The 16792-nt window shown below is 57.1% G+C and overlaps 1 protein-coding gene across 1 annotated transcript in view; it reads left to right on the forward strand.

Moving 5' to 3' along the window:
* Nucleotides 1-6033: 6033 nt before the first annotated feature.
* Nucleotides 6034-16792, forward strand: part of FAM102A (family with sequence similarity 102 member A) — a 35237-nt gene continuing 24478 nt past the window's right edge. Inside the window, exon 1 of the mRNA XM_032306830.1 lies at nt 6034-6579. Coding sequence (XP_032162721.1) covers nt 6434-6579 — 146 coding nt within the window. The 5' untranslated portion in view covers nt 6034-6433. The remainder of the gene's footprint in view (nt 6580-16792) is intronic.

Below are 16792 nucleotides of genomic sequence, written 5' to 3' on the forward strand. Positions count from 1 at the left end.
TGCCCTGAGGGTGATTTGGTCAAGAGTCATTCTCCACCCCACCTCCGTTTCCCCTTTCTTTCCCTGTCTCTTTTCCTTTTTTTTTTCTCCTCTCTTCTCTCCTCCCTCTCTCCCTCCCTTTCCATTGAGTGCCAAGTGTGTACCACTTAATGTGACAGCAAACAGAAGGCAGAACCCTTGTTTTCCCTGGACACAGATGGCCGGTAACTTGGGGGCACAGAGCGGGGAGCGAGTGTTGTGCCTGACATGGGGGGTGGGGTGGGGTAAGATGCCTGAGCTGAAGCTTGACATGAGGTCGATGTCACCAGGTGGGCAGGGGACAAGGCCAGAGTCTTGGGGCAGGGCTGTAGGGAGGTGGGCAGTGAGAGGCCGAGCAGTTGCTCCAAGAGCATCTTGAATGGCAGGCTAAGGACCTTTGATTTTATCCAGGGCGTGACGGAGAAACATAGCAAGATTTTTATAAGGACATAATCCTTATAAGGACATATTACTAAATTACAAAATGAACTCATCACACTCCAAAACACACATACCCCAAATATCCATTAAAATAAAGGGGGTGCTTGGGTGGCTCAGTCGTTAAGCATCTGCCTTTGGCTCAAGTCATGATCCCAGGGTCCTGGAATCAAGCTCCGCCTCGGGCTCCCTGCTTGGCAGGAAGCCTGCTTCTCCCTCTCCCATTCCCCCTGCTTGTGCTCCCTCTCTCACTGTCTCTCTCTCGCTCTCTGTCAAATAAATAAATAAATCTTAAATAAATAAATAAATAAATAAAGGAAAAATTTCCCTCTAAACTCTTTCCCCACATGGAAGCCTCTGGTAACAGTGTAGGGCGTATTCTTTAAGAGTCTTTCCTATGCATACATAAATGCATCTGTTCTTCTAGACGAAAATAATCTCACTCTTTACATACTGGTCTGTGACCTGCTTTGCCATGGCAGGCTGGACATTTCCCCCCTCGGCACACACACATCTCCTACAGTCTTCTTGGTGGCCATGCGGCATCTCATTGACCACAATTGCCTTCATTTGACAAACACTGATTGAACTCCATTGTGTACCAGACACTGTTCTGGGTGCCGAGTATGGGGCAAAGAACAAAATGCAGTTTTGCCCTCAAGGCTTCCCTCTTCCTACTGGGAGACATCAGGCTGCTTCAGTAATTTTGTGTAATATACAAGGGTGCAGGGACCATCTTGCAGGTGTATCTTTGCCTGCATGTGTGACTGCTGTTATTGGATAACTTACTTTAAAAGGAAATATGCTCGGGGCGCCTGGGTGGCTCAGTGGGTTAAGCCGCTGCCTTCGGCTCAGGTCATGATCTCGGGGTCCTGGGATCGAGTCCCGCATCGGGCTCTCTGCTCAGCAGGGAGCCTGCTTCCCTCTCTCTCTCTGCCTGCCTCTCCATCTACTTGTGATTTCTCTCTGTCAAATAAATAAATAAAATCTTAAAAAAAAAAATAAAAAATAAATAAAAAATAAAAGGAAATATGCTCTGAGCACCTGGGTGGCTCAGTCGGTTAAGCGGCCGACACTGGATTTCAGCTCAGGTCATGATCTCCAGGTCCTGGGGTTGAGCCTTGCCTTGGGCTCCACGCTCAGCAGGAATTCTGCCTGCAGACCGACCGTCTCTCCCTCTTCCTCTGTCCCTCCCCTGCTCACGCACCTGTGTGAGCACATGCTCTCTCTCTCAAATAAACAAATAAATCTTAAAAAAAAAAAAAAAGGAATTATGCACACTGAATTTTGCTAGTTATGGGCAGTACTGAGTTTTAGAGTAGGAGGTGGTGTGGTTATATCTACAGTTATCCGCCCACCCATCTAGCCGTCTACCCAACCACCCAAGCGCCCGCGCACATATACACACATACGTCACGTGTGTGTCTGGGCATCTGTCCCTTAGGCAGTCATTTGTGGAGTGTCTGCATGTAGCAGGCCCTGAAATGGACATCCAGCCACCTGGACGAGCTGTCTGACCCTGTGAAGTGCGTGCTGCAGTCGAGGGGAGAGAGAGGTCCACAGCGTCCCAAGAGTTTGTCCAAGGTCAGACAAGGGTGAGGAGTCTCTCAGGCCTCCCGTTTTCTGCAGCTGTGATTCTAGTCTCGAGGCTGCAGTCCCACTAGATCCCTCCGTTCCCTCCTCCTTCCCCATTCCCACCCGTGTTTATGCTCACTTACATCCTGACTTCGCAAACCAGGTGGCACAGAGTCAAGTTCGAAACCCTGGGGATACTCCGAAAGCTCTACCTGAGAAACGGCCAGTGTTGCTCAGGAAGTGCTGAGCTCTTCCTCTGCCACGTGTCCCCTTTCCCTTCCGAGAGCCCTGGCGCCCTGCTAGTCTAAGCTGCCCATCTCCTGCTGGCATGGCTGTCCTAGACTCCTCGCCTGTGTGCCTGGCTTGGTCTTGCCCGCTGGTAACCAATCCATTCTCCACAGAGCCAGAAAGGACTTTGAAAGAGGCAGTTTGGATCTTGTCACTAACCTGCTTACATCCTCCAGGGGTGTCCCTTTGGGCTGAGAATAAAATCTAAAGTCCTCCCCGGCTCACGCAGCCCATGTCAGCAGGTTCCTGCCTGACCCCATGCCTGTCTCCCTTCCTTCTACCCACTTCCGTCCCCTCACACGCAGCTCCCCAAACACGCCAGTCCCTGCTTCTGCCCGCAGAGTTTCCTGTGCTTGGGTGCTCCTCCTCCTCCTTCTTATTATTACTTTATTTAAAGATTTTTTAAAAACGTATTTATTTGTCAGAGAGAGAGAGAGTGCACAAGCAGGGGAGCAGCAGGCAGAGGGAGAAGCAGGCTCCCTGCTGAGCAAGGAGCCTGGGACTCAATCCCAGGACCCTGGGATCACGACTTGACCTGAAGGCAGATACCTAACCAACTGAGCCACCCAGGCATTCCAAGGGTCCTCCTTATTATGTAGGCCTAGGCTGAGATAATCCCTCACACAAGCCAGGGACCCCAACCTCACATCCTCTCTCACATTTTCCTGGGTCTCCCTCTCCAGGCCACTTGTTTGAATTATCTTGTGAGGTTCTACTTTCCTTATGTCTGCTCAGGGCCTCAGGTAGGGAGGACAGGCTACGCTTGGGGATTTGGGGGTGCTGGCCTGGGCCTCTGTCTGACCGCTTGCTCAGATCTCCATGTCCCTTCAGGCCTAAGCCATTTACAGGTGTGGCCTCTTGAAGTCTTCCCAACATTCTGAAAAGGTTGGTTTTCTATTTTTTAATTTTTAAGTAAGCTCTACACCCAGTGTGGGGCTTGAACTCATGGCCCTGAGATCAAGAGTCGCATGTTCTACTGACTGAGCCAGCCTGGCGCCCCAGGTTGGTATTCTTAGTCCCCTTTTACAGGTGAAAAACTATGACTCAGAGATTTAAAAAAAAAAAAAAGTTTTGGGGTGTATCCTTCAAGATTCCTTTCTATGCATGCAAAAGTACACCCAAAGCTTGTGTGACACAGCTGGTAGTGTTAAGTCAGCCAGATTTTAAATCCTGCTCTGATGGCTTCAGGGCAAGTGGTCCTAGCCACATCACACTGAACCCCCTCTCATGAGGAGTCCCCAAGCCTCAGTGTCCCCAACCAAGGCCACACTGCCCATGTGCAGCAGAGCCAGGATTCCAATATGGCTTTGTCTCACCCCAAATGAAGCATCCTGAACCAGCACCAGGTTCTCTCCCTTCCCCAGGCACCATCTGGGAAATGAGGAAAGGGAAACTTCCTGGGCTCCCAGCCCCGAGGCCTCAGAGAGATAAATACCAGACCCGAGCTAAGTCTGGCGGCCGGGCCCACCCTGCTTCCTGTTAGAGCAGTTTGGGGTTACTCGTGGTCACAGCTGAAGAGCCAGGCAGGCCTTGAGACCTCCTTGGCTGGTCTTCTCCTCTGAAATCTCCTCCTGGGGTCAGGTGGGCACAGGCTCTTCCCGTGGAGCGGGCCCAGCCAGGATCAGCAAGAACACACCCCACAGAGTGGGTAGGTAGCACAGTTTAGCCCTCTAGTGCTGCAGGGTTAAGACCCCATTCCCGTGATCTAAACTTTCTAGGCCTCAACTACCCAGGCTGTATATGGGGATACAGAATAGCAGTGGGAGCTGCTCTTGCCATTTTTCACCTGTCTGGCTCAATGGTGTTTTCTAAATTACGGGATCAACTGGAGGGAAGGAGAGGTCACCGCCTCATTTTAAGGAAATCAGAAACTTGAGCCCTCGGTTACACATCTGGATGGAACTCAGCCCCAAGTCCAATCCATTTCTGTCTCCCAAATGCCTCTCAAATCCATCCTCTCGTCTTCTCTCAGCTCTGAGGTTCTGCCTTCATCATTTCTTGCCTGGATCAACACGAGGCCCCTCAGCCCTCTTTCCCATATTTTCTCCTCCACACTGCAGGCTGCCAGAGCTAGCTTCTTGCAACAAAAAACAGGCTTGGGTCATTCTCCTGCTCAAAATGTGTCAGTGGCCCCCCTCCTTACTCTGGTTGACAAGACCCAGTGAGATCCAGCCACTACAGGAGGCCTTCTAGCCGCATCCCCTGCCCCTGCCTCTCTCAAATCGTAATGCAGCCAGATGAAGTCCTCACAACTTCTGTGGGGACCTCGATCTCTGTCCTCCAGGCCTCTAGAGGCTCCCTCTGCATGGCCTCTGCCTAACTCAGGGCATACATCCTCCCTCAACCGAGCTCCTCCAGTGCCTGTCACAGTTCTCAGCTACCGAATTTGTTGCTGCGTGTGCTCCTGGCCGCGCCGTCCTCCACCTGATCTTGGGCTTAGGCTGGAGACCGGAGGGCCACCAGGCGCTCACTACTGGGTCCGAGCCTGGTTCCAAGCAGTTTGCGCCCTAACATTTGGAGACTGAATGAATGAACTACAATGTGTCCAGGGCCTAGGAGGTACGAGGCTCTGGAAGCGGTCTCTATCCAGGGCAGTTAATGTAGTCAGAGAGACCAGTAATAACTAGCTAAGAAGCTAACCGACAACAAAAGGCTTGGAAAGCAGCTTGGGGGAGAAGCTGGGTCTCGCACAGATTGCGTGATGAACTGCTCTCCAAGTCACTCCCTCGGCGAAGCCTTTGCAGACACTTCCTTCTCCGTGCTCAGAACCACAGATTCCCAAGCGAAAGACCTGCTTGGTCTGGTCCTGGCCACCTCTTTGGGTGTTTTTGGGAAAATGGGACTCACTGCCTCTGGCCTTGATTTAGTGGCTAACGAGCTCACGTCTGGGGGTGCGCTGGAGGGCCGTTATAGCCGGTGTTCATAGCGTTTCTTCTCTTCATTGTTTCTTCCTTTCTTCTGCTCGCGCCCTCCTCCTTGCCGGACCAGCCCCGGCTTCCCGCCCCGCGACCTCCCACTGCCTTCTCGGGGCCCCTCTCCCTTTCCCTCTGCTCAGTCCGGACCGAGGAGGCGGGTCCAACCGCGCGGCGCACCAATCCAAGCGCCCTGAGCCGCCTTAGCTTCCCGCGAGTCCCGCCCCACGCCCCGTCCGCCAATCGCCCTCCGTTCCCGCCCCGCCAGATCACCCAATTGCGGGCAGGCTGGGCCGCCGGCGCCCCGCCCCTCCCGCGCGCGGCAGCGGCTCCGCGGGCGGCCGCGCTGGGCCTCAGCATTCTCCCAGTGGCGCCGCACAGCGTCGGGCTCGGGCGGCCGTGTCCGGAGCACAGGGGGCGGCGCTGCTCCTCGCGGGGTGCTGGACAGAGGCGGCGAGCGAGGCGGGTGCCACCGGCCGGCCGGAAAGGCGCCTCAGCTCTGCCGGGGCCCGCGGCGCGGGACCCAGGACTGAAGAGGAGGCGGCGCCCCGGCTGCCCGGGCCCGGTGCCCGGCCGGAGGGGGCCGTGGCCGGCCGTTCCCGGCCCGGAGTGTCCTCGCCGCGCCTCCCGAAGAGGCCGCCAGAGCTCCCGGTCACCCCCCGGGGGCCCTCAGCCGCCCCGGACTCACCTGCGCGGGCCGCCGGGCGCCCAGGTGCGGGGGCGTGTGCGCGGCGAGGGCGCCTCCCCCGGCCGCCAGCGGGGCGGGGGCGGGGCCGCCCGCCGCCCTCGGCCTCACCGGTCTGCCAGCCGCGCCCGGTAGCGCGGCGAGAGCTCCCCGGAGACCGCGGTGCGGGATGCTGCCCGCCAGCGCGGCCTCTCGCGCGCCGCCCGCCGCCCCTGCCCCTGACTCCTGGGCCATGCCCCGCTGTTTACATGCCGGTGAAGCCCCCGGCCGCTCCGAACCGCTCCGAGCCCCGGCGCCTCGACGGTGAAGCCAGCCGGCCCGCGCACTGGACTGGTCGCTCAGACCTGGGCCCTCCGGACTTAGATCCCCGCCTGCTCGGCCGCCTTCGCCACCATCTGGGCGGGATCCGGCTCTGATGTTTTGAGGAGGGGGTGTGGTGTAGGGAAAGGAATCCTGGGGATTTCTGGCTTCCCCCCCTTTTTTGGCCTTTGGGGCTTCAGACTCAGGGAACTTGCTCATGGCTTTCTTGATGAAGAAGAAGAAATTCAAATTCCAAACCACTTTCACCCTGGAGGAGCTGACTGCCGTCCCCTTCGTGAACGGAGTCCTCTTCTGCAAGGTCCGGCTGCTGGATGGCGGGGATTTTGTCAGCTTGTCTTCACGGTAGGAGCTGGGGCAGTCGCGCCTGCAGGGGAGGGGGGGCTGGGAATGAGCCAGGTCTAGCCCCTTGGCACGTGGAAGCGCCCCTGTGGGCCCAGAGCGTCCTGGGGATTATGTGTGTCTGGGGCAGGTCTGCACAAGGCAGGACTGAGTGAGCTGGGAGGTCTGGGCCTGAGGAAACTGGCAGGGTGCCGGTCACCCCCGTCTGCAGGTGACCAGCTGGATAGCTGGCGGTTCATTCTTTCAGCCCTTTTGGGGGTCCTGCACACTGGCCCATTCCTCAGATTTGCACAAAGAGCCCACCAGGGTTTGTGCCTGGAGGGCCTGGGACAGGAGGAGTACTCCAGGCCACCTTGCTCCCAGCTGGCGCTTGGGCTGTCATATGATTTAGAGCCTGGGCCAGCCACAGGTTCCCAGGCACTGCCAGTCTGGCTGGAGGGAGGTGGCTGGATTTTGGCCTGCCCTCTCTGAGTGTCTGTCCTCTCCTGGCTGTGGCTGGGCTGCTTTGCATGGCAAACGCCCTTGTGGAGGAGGCTGCCAGCCTCTCTGAAAGAGGCTCCGTCCAGTTTGGTTTATGGGTTCTTCCCCGTCCTGCAGGTCCAGCCGTCCGGCTCATTGTTGAGGGTGACTGAGCTCCCGAGCTGCACCCGCTGACTGGGCCCATCTAGGGTCATATAGTTGGGGCTTGCGGGGGGAGAGTGTCAGGGAGTTTGACAGATGGGGGTTCGATTCTTAGCGCTGTCACTTTCTGGGCCCAGTACAGGTCTCCGTCAGAGCTGTGGAGAAGTTTCTGTAGATAGAGTGCACTACAGACCTGGCCCAGTGCCTAGGACATGCTGGTTCCTTTCCCTGGTCTGTCCCTTTGCTCCCCAGGCCTCCTTGTGGGCCCAGTTAGCTGGAGCTGCCTTGCAGTTCTGAGCTGGGGAAACTGAGGCCCAGAAAGAGGAAGTAAGTGGCTTTCCAGGGACCTCACAGGAGGCAGTTGTCAACTGAACTTGGCCTATTTGGAGACCTGTTGGATGAATCTGGTGGTCTGGGAGGACGCGGGCAAGGGGGGCTGGTTGGGAGGTGAGGTAGGCATAGAGCGTAACCCAGATTTAGAAATCTCCGGTGCAGACAGGGTGGGGTGCCTTTTCTCTGTGCTTGGGCCCACTTAGGCCTAGAGGCTCCCCAGACCGCCGGGAACTGCTTATCTGAGGAATTCAGAGAAGGGCTGCCCTTTGCTGTGGGGGCTGGTGGCAGTCCTCCGCTGCCTGGGAAGGCTGTGATCCTGATCCCGTGGCCACCCACAGAGCAGCCCAAGGTTTTGGGGAAAGGGTGTGCTCAGAGTTAGGGTCTGGGGTCGGCCACTCGCTAACTGGTGGCCTTGGGCTAGTTACCTAACCTCTTGGATTCCAAGCACCAGCAATTGTTGGTGTGGGGCTCCCATTTTACTAGCACTTTTTCCTTAATTGCTGGACTATGCCATGGAGTGGGGTGGAGGTGGGGGTGTGGGGGAAACTGTAGGATTATTATCCTCATTTTACATAGGTGAAAACTGAGGCTCAGGGAGGGAGTGATTTGCCTGAGCTAATACAGCAGAGCCCAAGTTCCTTCAGGGTGTGCTTTTAACCATTACCCTGTTCTACCTCTAAGCCTTCATTTCCTTGTCTGTGAAATGGGAGAAATCATACCCGCCCCTAGAGTTGTGAGGGTAATTGATAACGGCTGTGCCACGTCTGGTTCAGGCAAATTGTCACAGCAGTCGTGGTTACTATGGCAGAGAGGTCCAGGCCCGCAGGCCCCAGGCCTCCTACTTCTTGGCAGGTACAAGTGAGAGTCAACAGAGGGCCCACACGTGAGCTGGGGGTAGACAGGGTCTTAGATCCCACTGAGGAATACATATTTAGCCCCAGACTGAGGTGTCCTCCCAGGCAATAGGGCCGCTGTCATCCTACCTGTCAGCCTTTCCATTGCCCTAAACCTACCCCCTCATCTGGGAAAGTCTGGAAAGTTCCAGGTTTTGGCCCACAGTCTGGATCTCTTTGCCTCCCTTTCTTCCTTCCTGGCAAGGGGCCATGGATTCCCTGATCCCAGCTGAGCCCAAACAGCCTTTCGCAGCCCTCATCCTGGTTGAAACTTGACAGGGCTGTGGAGTGGGGAGCTGACACTGAGCCCCCCAGGCTGGGCACTTATTGGGCTCTGGGTACCTTTCCGTTGCTGGGCAGGTGTGGCTGGAGGGAGCAGACAGGGACATTGGGACCTGAGGCTGCTTTAGAGCTGCTTTGGCTTTTGCCCAGGAGATAGGGGTTCCTGGGCTCCTACCTCCTCCACACCCATCCCTCCCATCCTGTTCTGGGGCCTGGAAGGGAGCCTCGCCTCCCAGCCCAACCCCCGAGATGGCCAAGGCCCTGTTGTTTTGGAGTTGGGGTAGAGTCAGGGGTGATGACACCTGCTTAGATCTTGGGCCCAGATCCAGTAGTGTCCTCTTCCCAACCCCACGGATCTCTGGGATGGCCCAGGGACTGCTGGTGGCTGCACGGGTGTTGTCTGAGTAGAGCAGGCCTGAGGCCCCACCCCTGCAGTGCCCGCCTTCCTAGCTGGTGTGTTTCCTTGTGTTGGGTGCCATGGCAACAGCCGGGTACACAGCTCCAGCCTGACCCAATTTGAGCAGGTAGAACAGGTGGTATGTCGTGCTGTTCCCCAGCCTCGTCTTTCTGAGGCCTTACAAACCATAATCCTCACAGCTACCGTGTTCCGAGGGTCCGTGTTCTGTGCGGATGTTTTGCAAGCGGTGTGCCCATTAATCCTCTTGGCCTTGGGGATGGGGGAGGTGCCAAAGCCAGAGGGGTGAAGCCATCTGCCAGAAGTCACCCAGTTCGTAATGTAATTGGGAAGATAGCCTTTTTATCATTAGAGTTTTTTTTTTTTTTTAAAGATTTTATGTATTTATTTGACAGAGAGAAATCACAAGTAGATGGAGAGGCAGGCAGAGAGAGAGAGGGAAGCAGGCTCCCTGCTGAGCAGAGAGCCCCACGCGGGACTCGATCCCAGGACCCTGAGATCATGACCTGAGCCGAGCCGAAGGCAGCGGCTCAACCCACCGAGCCACCCAGGCGCCCTATCATTAGGGTTTAAACTGCCTTTATGTGCACGTCCTGGATGCTCAGGACCTGCTGAGCACCTCGGAGGTGTGATGGGTTGAGCCCTGGAACCACCTCTTGAGCTGATGAGGACATTGGGCTCAGGAGAGCTGAAGTGATGGGCCCATTTCACTCAGCTGGGGAGTGGCAGGGCTGTGATTTAATTTGGGCAGGCCCAGCTCCAAAGTCCTGCTTTGTCTCTGTGGCAGAGGGCTGGAGGCAGCTACAGCCCCATGTGATGTCCCCAGACCTTTGAAGAAGGTTCCTTTTATTGGGTGGGGTGGTACAGGAAAAGTCCAAATCTGGATACTTTTGAGGCATCAAGCTAGATCCCGAGGGAAAGGGGCCCTAGGGCCATAGATGGGGATGAAGCTAAAATCATTCCTGTGGATTTGGGGCCAGGTCTGGGCTGTGCCTGGGGCAAGTGGGCATTTGCCAAGGTCCCTGCTTGGAGGCCCTCCAGGCAGATGCATCCAAGTGGCATCTGGGAGGCTTTCCCAGGGGTCCTGGGAGGGATGCAGAGGTCCCAGCCAAGTCTGGTGAGTTGGGAGGCAGCATTAGTCTCTCCAGGGCATGCTGGGTGTGGGCTTCCAGCCTTGAGCCAATCTATCCTTCAGGCAAGAAGAATCCTAAACATCCTGAGAGGTCTCTGTGCCCAGCTGGCCCGGGTCCTGTGGCCTGGCCCATGCACGTGCTGGTGGTGCCAGGGGAGGGAGCGAGAGGGAGGTGTTGATTTACCTTCTAGCCAGCCCTTTCAGGAGGAGACAGGCAGAGAGCACCTCCTTGGCCTGCACGGTAGGAAGAGACTGGTGCAGATGAAGGTGGGGGCGGCTAGGCCTGACTCCTGGCCTTGGGGGCCCAGCTGAGGGGCAGGGGAGCAGCATGGCCTGGTTTGCCCATCAGCTGATGGGTTTTGGCTGCTCAGTGGGGAAGAGGCGGAGGGGCCTGACCAGCACCCTGTCAGGGATCATTGGAGTTGGCTGGGTGGGTTTTGCCAGCCCGGCTTCGAGGTGACAGGCAGTGGGAGAAGAGCGGGCAGCCTGGAGGGAAGGTTGTCAGGCAGAGTGGGTAGGTGGGTTTCCTGGTGCTGACGTGCCTGACACCACACCCAGTGCTTAGTGGCTGCTGGAAGATGGAAGTTCACAGGGCGCCCAGAAATGTAGCCTGGATTTTGGTTCCCCATACGGTGTCCTAATAGTTTTTGGCAGAATAAAAATCTAGACTTTCGGTTTCTTTTAAATTAGGTATCTGGCAAGAGTGCCACGTGGCAGCGCTTGGCCCCAGGCTTTGTGGCTGCCTTCTCCACAAGGTACCTGCTCTGGGCTCCTGACCCCACCACACACCTTTGGATCTTCACCGTAGTCTGCCGCCTTCGTTTTACCAGGTCCTGCCTGGCCCCTGGGGGGTGTGAGGAGGCAGGCGACTGTGGAGAGAGTCCTGCTGGCAAACCACAGGGGCCTCCCCGGGTAGCCAGGGGGGCAGCAGGCCAGCTGCTGTCCCCCTGTGGGGTCAGACTGTGCTGATGGTGCCTGTGGTAAAGCCCAAAGCCACCGAGCCCAGGCCTGGCCTTGATGTCTGCTCCTTGGACCTGGCCTTTGCCGCCCACCAGCCACACCTTTGGCAGGTGCCACCCTGGCACCCCCGGCCACCCGTCTGCCAGCTTGGCAGTGGCCGAGCCCTGACCTGAGGTGATCTGGCTCTGTGGAGCCAAGGCTGTTCCCCGAGGCCTGTTCCTCCTGTTGAGCTCGGTCGTGGTTTCTCAGCAGCAATGATATCGGGTGTCTGAGCGCCCTGAGTGCCCTTGAACTCTGCTTGCTTAGTACCTAAAAGTCCCGACTCACATTTGGGAAGCTGTGTTGAGCCTTGTGACGGCCGCTAATGTCTGCTCGCGTGTCTCGGGAGCCTGAGGACTCAGTGTGTGCGGTCTGGTGGCTGCCATGGGGCGACCCTGTGGTCACTGGTGTTGCTGGGGGTGGGCGGTCTAACACCCTGGCAGCCAGAGGGGGTTTATCTTCATCCTGCCAGACAGCCACGGCGTGGTTTGAGCAGGCGAGAAACATCAGATTTGCTCAGAAAGAGACCGGGTGGGGGCAGTGGGGGGTGTCTCTCTTCATTTCCACCTTGTCTGGCAAGTGCTTCTGGTCATGGGCACACCAGACCCGCTCCCGTGGTTTCAGATGGGCTCTGTGACCTGAAGTCTGTCATCTCCTGGGCCCCTTGCCCTCTGTAGGTCCCACTGAGCCAGTCGTGGCCTTGATGAGGACTGAAACTGCGGCCGTCTGCGCCTGGTAGTGGTGTCTGTTTAGGACTGTGCTTGCAAAACTTCGGTTTCTACTTTGAGCCTCTTTTGGCACCTTGGTCAGGGAATAGCTCTCAGATGCAGGCTTGGAGCCGCTGACCCCTGACCCTGCCCAGATGTCAACTGAGAGCCACCAGCCAGCAGCCCCCTAGAGCCAGTTTGGTTCAGCCATTGGGAGGTGGCTCTAATTGAGGACTTGCTGCCTAGTTGGTCAGTCTGGTGCCCTGCCCCAGACACAGGGCTGGGAAGGACGTTCTGTCCTGCCTCTTGCTGCCTGTGTGACCTCGGGCAAGGAGCTTAGTCCCTTAGATCCTACCAAGCGGGGCTGGTGGTGCCCACCTTGAAGTGTTCTTGGGACGACACAGTGAGAACATCCAGCTTGGCTTCTGGGACATGCTAGAAGCACAGGACACACTGCAGTCCATCGTCCGGTCCCTGGGCTGAGTCACAGCGGTGGGCTGGGTGGTGCACCTCAGCTCCCCCACCCCCCTACCCCTGACCTGTCCCATGGCAGCTGGTGCTTCTTGGTGGGCCAGGACTGACTCTGGGGTGCTGTGTCTCTCTCTCATAATTCTCTGGGGTGCTGTGGGAGATGGCGTTTCCTCCATGGGGCTCTCTGCCCTTCAGAGGGGTGGGAATGGGCCAGGACACTTCCTGACTAAGGGGACTGTTAGCACGCTGGAGCACAGGGTCTCCCGTGGGTCTCGGTGCTTTTCTTGCCCCCACTGCTTTGAACCTGCCCCACCTCACGTGGCTCTGAGCCCGTGAGATCTGGGGCCCTCTCCCCAGGAGGGCCTGGGTTGGGAGGTGGGGTGAAGTCTGCCTGTGGGAAAGGACCTTCTCCACAGCTGGCTTGGGGACCCATTCTGACAGGCCAACAGCCCCTAAGTCGAGGTGGAAGCGCCCGGTTAGGGGAGCGGGGACAGGGGAGAGGGTGGGGAGGCCAGGGGCCCCTCAGTGGGTGGGAGGCCCCTGCCTCTCCCGGTGCCCCCCTGCTTCCACCTCACCTTACTCTCCTAGTTGTTCGCTTCTGCTGTTCCCTCGACTGCAAGCTCCCTTCTCCCACTGCTGCACTTGGCTAAACTCCTGCTCAGCCCAAGAGCCACCTCCTCTAGGAAGCCTTCTCTGGACTCTTTTGCCTTCTCTATCCACTGTGGGCCCTCATCTCAGGACACTACGGTCTCTCCCTGCCCCTTAGCTCCGTCCCCAGACTGTGGGCAGGAACGGCCTCTGTTGCCTCTTAGTTCTGGAGCTTCCTGCTGCCGGTTGGTGCTGGCACGGGGCTGGGAGTTTTCTTCCTTGGCACTGAACCAGCGTGGGCACTGGTGGTGCTGGATCGTGTGCCGGCCACCGCCAGCTGCTCGGGTCTGGCCCCTCCCTGCCCCGGGGCCGGAGCTGTCAGTCCGTGTCAGGAGCCGCCTTCACCCGCACACCAGGCAGCTGGGCACCGCTGCGGGCTCAGAGGCGGTGACTGAGAGGCAGCTGGGGACACCGATGGGCTGTGTGGGGTGGAGCCTCTGTGGGAGCTGGGGATGCTCCTGGTGGGATGGGGAGGAGGAGGGGGCTGGGGCCCAGCCCGGACTCTGCTGTCAGACCTTGGCGGCTGCTTGCTGGCTCTCTGACAGTGGCCAGAGGCCTTGTCTTCTCAGCCTTGGTTTCTTCCTCCATCAGATGATGTGGGGGTGCTCTTGTGACGGTGAGAGGGCTACCTGTTCGGCACAGGGCCACGCACCTGGCAGCTGAAAGCAGAGCAAACTTGCCGAGTAGGGAGAAAATGCATGGTGCCGTGCTGGGGAGGGCTCGGGGGAAGGCAGCCTGGGCATCCTCTCCTGCCGCTGCTTCCTATCTGAGAGCAGACATGTGGGGGCAGAGCACACCTGCGGCTCCCACTCCTGCAGGGCACGATTTCCTGAACACCTTCCGTGGGGGTGGGGGAGGTGTGGGGGCTCCTGAGGGCAAAGCCCTGTCATCACAGAGCCCCTCCCTGGGAAACGGTGCTGGGTTTGGTCCCAGTGAGGAGGGGGCAGGTGGTTGAGAGAAGAGCAGCCTTCGGGCAGAAGGAGGGCAAGGGCAGGTGTGCTGAGTGGGGAGGAGCCAGCCTTCTGGGGTGGTGGGGGTGGGGGGGTTCCTGGGGAGGAGCCAGCCTCCTGGGGTGGAGGTGGGGGAGTTCCTGAAGTGGCAGCAGGCCACGGGGAGGGGTTTGGACCTTTCCGAAGGGGGGGCCCCAGAAGAGTCAGATTTTTTTTTTTTTAAAGATTTTAATTTATTTATTTGACAGAGAAAGATCACAAGTAGGCAGAGAGGTGGGGGGGTGAGGGAGGGGGAAGCAGGCTCCCTGGTGAGCAGAGAGCCCGATGCGGGGCTCTATCCCAGGACCCTGAGATCATGACCTGAGCCGAAGGCAGAGGCTTTAACCCACTGAGCCACCCAGGCACCCAGAAGAGTCAGATTTGTATTTTAGTACCACCAAGGGCAGCCATGGGGTTGTCCACTTGGGGCTATGGTTTGCAGAAGTGGAGGTGGCTGTCAGCTGTCCTCATGGAATGGTTCCAGACAGTGCTTGAGCCTCCTCTGCAGTGAGAATGAACAAGCCACTGCGACTCACAGCCAGGATGGGCGTCCCGGACAACGGAGGGAAGGAAGCAGACAAGAGCGAGCTGTGTGGTGTTGTTGATAGAAAGTTCAAAAGCAGTGCGATTCAAAAACCCACCCTTGGGGTGCCTGGGGACTCAGTTGTTAAGCATCTGCCTTCGGCTCAGGTCAGGATCCTAGGATCCTGGGTTCAGGCCCTGCGTCAGGCTCCCTGCTCTGTGGGAAGTCTGCTGCTTCTTCTCCCACTCCCCCTGCTTGTGTTCCCTCTCTTGCTGTGTTTCTCTCTGTCAAATAAGTAAAATCTTAAAAACAAAACAAAACCAAAAAACCCACCCTAATATGAGTCAGGGTGATGATCTCTTTGTTGGGGTGGCAGTCATGCCTGCAAGGGGCTTCTGGGGCCTGTCCTGCTTCTTGGGGGCTGGTTCTAGGGGGCTGTTCTGAGAATCTGTGAGCTGAACGCTGACAGCATGTGCACACATGTGTGTCAGCAACAGCCGTGAGACATCTACGCCTCTGGGAGTGCGGGGCACCTCTAGACAAAAATGAGGTGCTTTCTTGGCTGCCTGGAAGTCTGGAGGCGGTTCTGTCTTTCCAGGGCCTTGCCGGTGGAGCAGTCTTGAGCTGTCCTGACCTGATAAGCATCGCTCCTGTTTACGAGACTGTAACTCATCTTGGCAGCTGCCAACGGTCTTCTCTGGCTGCAGATTTTCCTTCTGCTGCTTGCAAAACCCCAGCAGGGACTGCTGGCCTGTGGGGGCTTGGCAGTTCAGAGGGAGGATGCGCTCCTGAGGCTGCCAGACCACGGGATCTCTCTGAGCCTTGCTTTTCCTCATCTGTGAAATGGGGTGGTAAGCTGCTTGGTGTTTGGATTAAGTGGACTAATGCCGGTTGTATATCCAGCATAGCCTGTGGCACAGAGTAAATGCTCAGCCAAGACTGGCTGTGATCGATATTAATCCAGGACAGTTATTGGAGGGAACCCAAGGGCAGGAGCAGAAGGGAAAGGTCCATTTTCCTCTGTCTCTCCTTTTAATTGTTTGTCTTCTCTCTTCCTGTGGCTCACCCAGTCAGCAAACATTTGTGATTAGAGCCAGGCTGCTGCCCTGGCCTTGCACTGGCCACTGGACCCAGCAATGACCAAGACAGCCATGATCCCTGACCTGGGGCCCATGAGCAGGGGAAGACCATTAGCTGCATCCGCTCTCAGAGGAGTTCTGAGCACCACGGTGGGTGGGGGGGGGGGGGGTTGGCATTGGCTTCTCCTGCCTGCTCTGGCCCTGACCCCTCTCTTTGGGAATGACTGGGTACTCTCCCTGAATGCGGAGAGAAGGCTCCAGCACCTCCTAAAGGTTTTGAATTGACTAAAGAGGAATCACATGGACCTGAATGAGAATGGCCACATGCATTTTGGCTGCAGACAAGACTGAGGCCCAGGCTTATTCTGGATGTCTCTCCACGGTCCTCCTCAGGGTTGGACTCAGTACAGTAAATGCTTGGTAAAATGTGTGGGGCATGAGTGAATGACAGAGGCAGTGATTGGCTAGGGTCTGCATGAGTCTGCAGGAGAATCAGGTGTTGAGGAGAAGGTAGGGATTGGTGAGTCAGGGCCTCATGGTCCCACCTGACCCTGAGCCCTTTGCCCTGTGGTTGGAATCTTGGGGAGATGCTGAAGATGGCTGGAAAAAGACATCTGAGTCTGTGAGGAGACGTGACTCTGAATGACTGTTCGCTGAGCATCCCTGAGTCACCTCAGAGAAGACCAGGGAGCCATGTGTGGGGCAGTGGGAACACCTAAGGACGGATCCAGAGGTGACAATCACCCTTGACCCCTTGGACACTGCAGAGGACATGGCCCAACCACAGCCGAAGGCCCTTTTCCTAAAGGGGGAAGGAGCATTTTTTTTTTTTTTTAAGATTTTATTTATTGGGGCGCCTGGGTGGCTCAGTGGGTTAAGCCGCTGCCTTCGGCTCAGGTCATGATCTCAGGGTCCTGGGATCGCGTCCCGCATCGGGCGCTCTGCTCAGCGGGGAGCCTGCTTCCCTCTCTCTCTCTCTCTCTGCCTGCCTCTCCATCTACTTGTGATTTCTCTCTGTCAAATAAATAAATAAAATCTTTAAAAAAAAAAAAAAAGATTTTATTTATTGATTTGACAGAGATCACAAGTAGGCAGAGAGGCAGAGAGGGAGGAGGGAGCAGGCT

This window comes from Mustela erminea, chromosome 12 (genome assembly GCF_009829155.1).
Source record: "Mustela erminea isolate mMusErm1 chromosome 12, mMusErm1.Pri, whole genome shotgun sequence".
In the NCBI taxonomy this organism is placed as follows: Eukaryota; Metazoa; Chordata; class Mammalia; order Carnivora; family Mustelidae; genus Mustela; species Mustela erminea.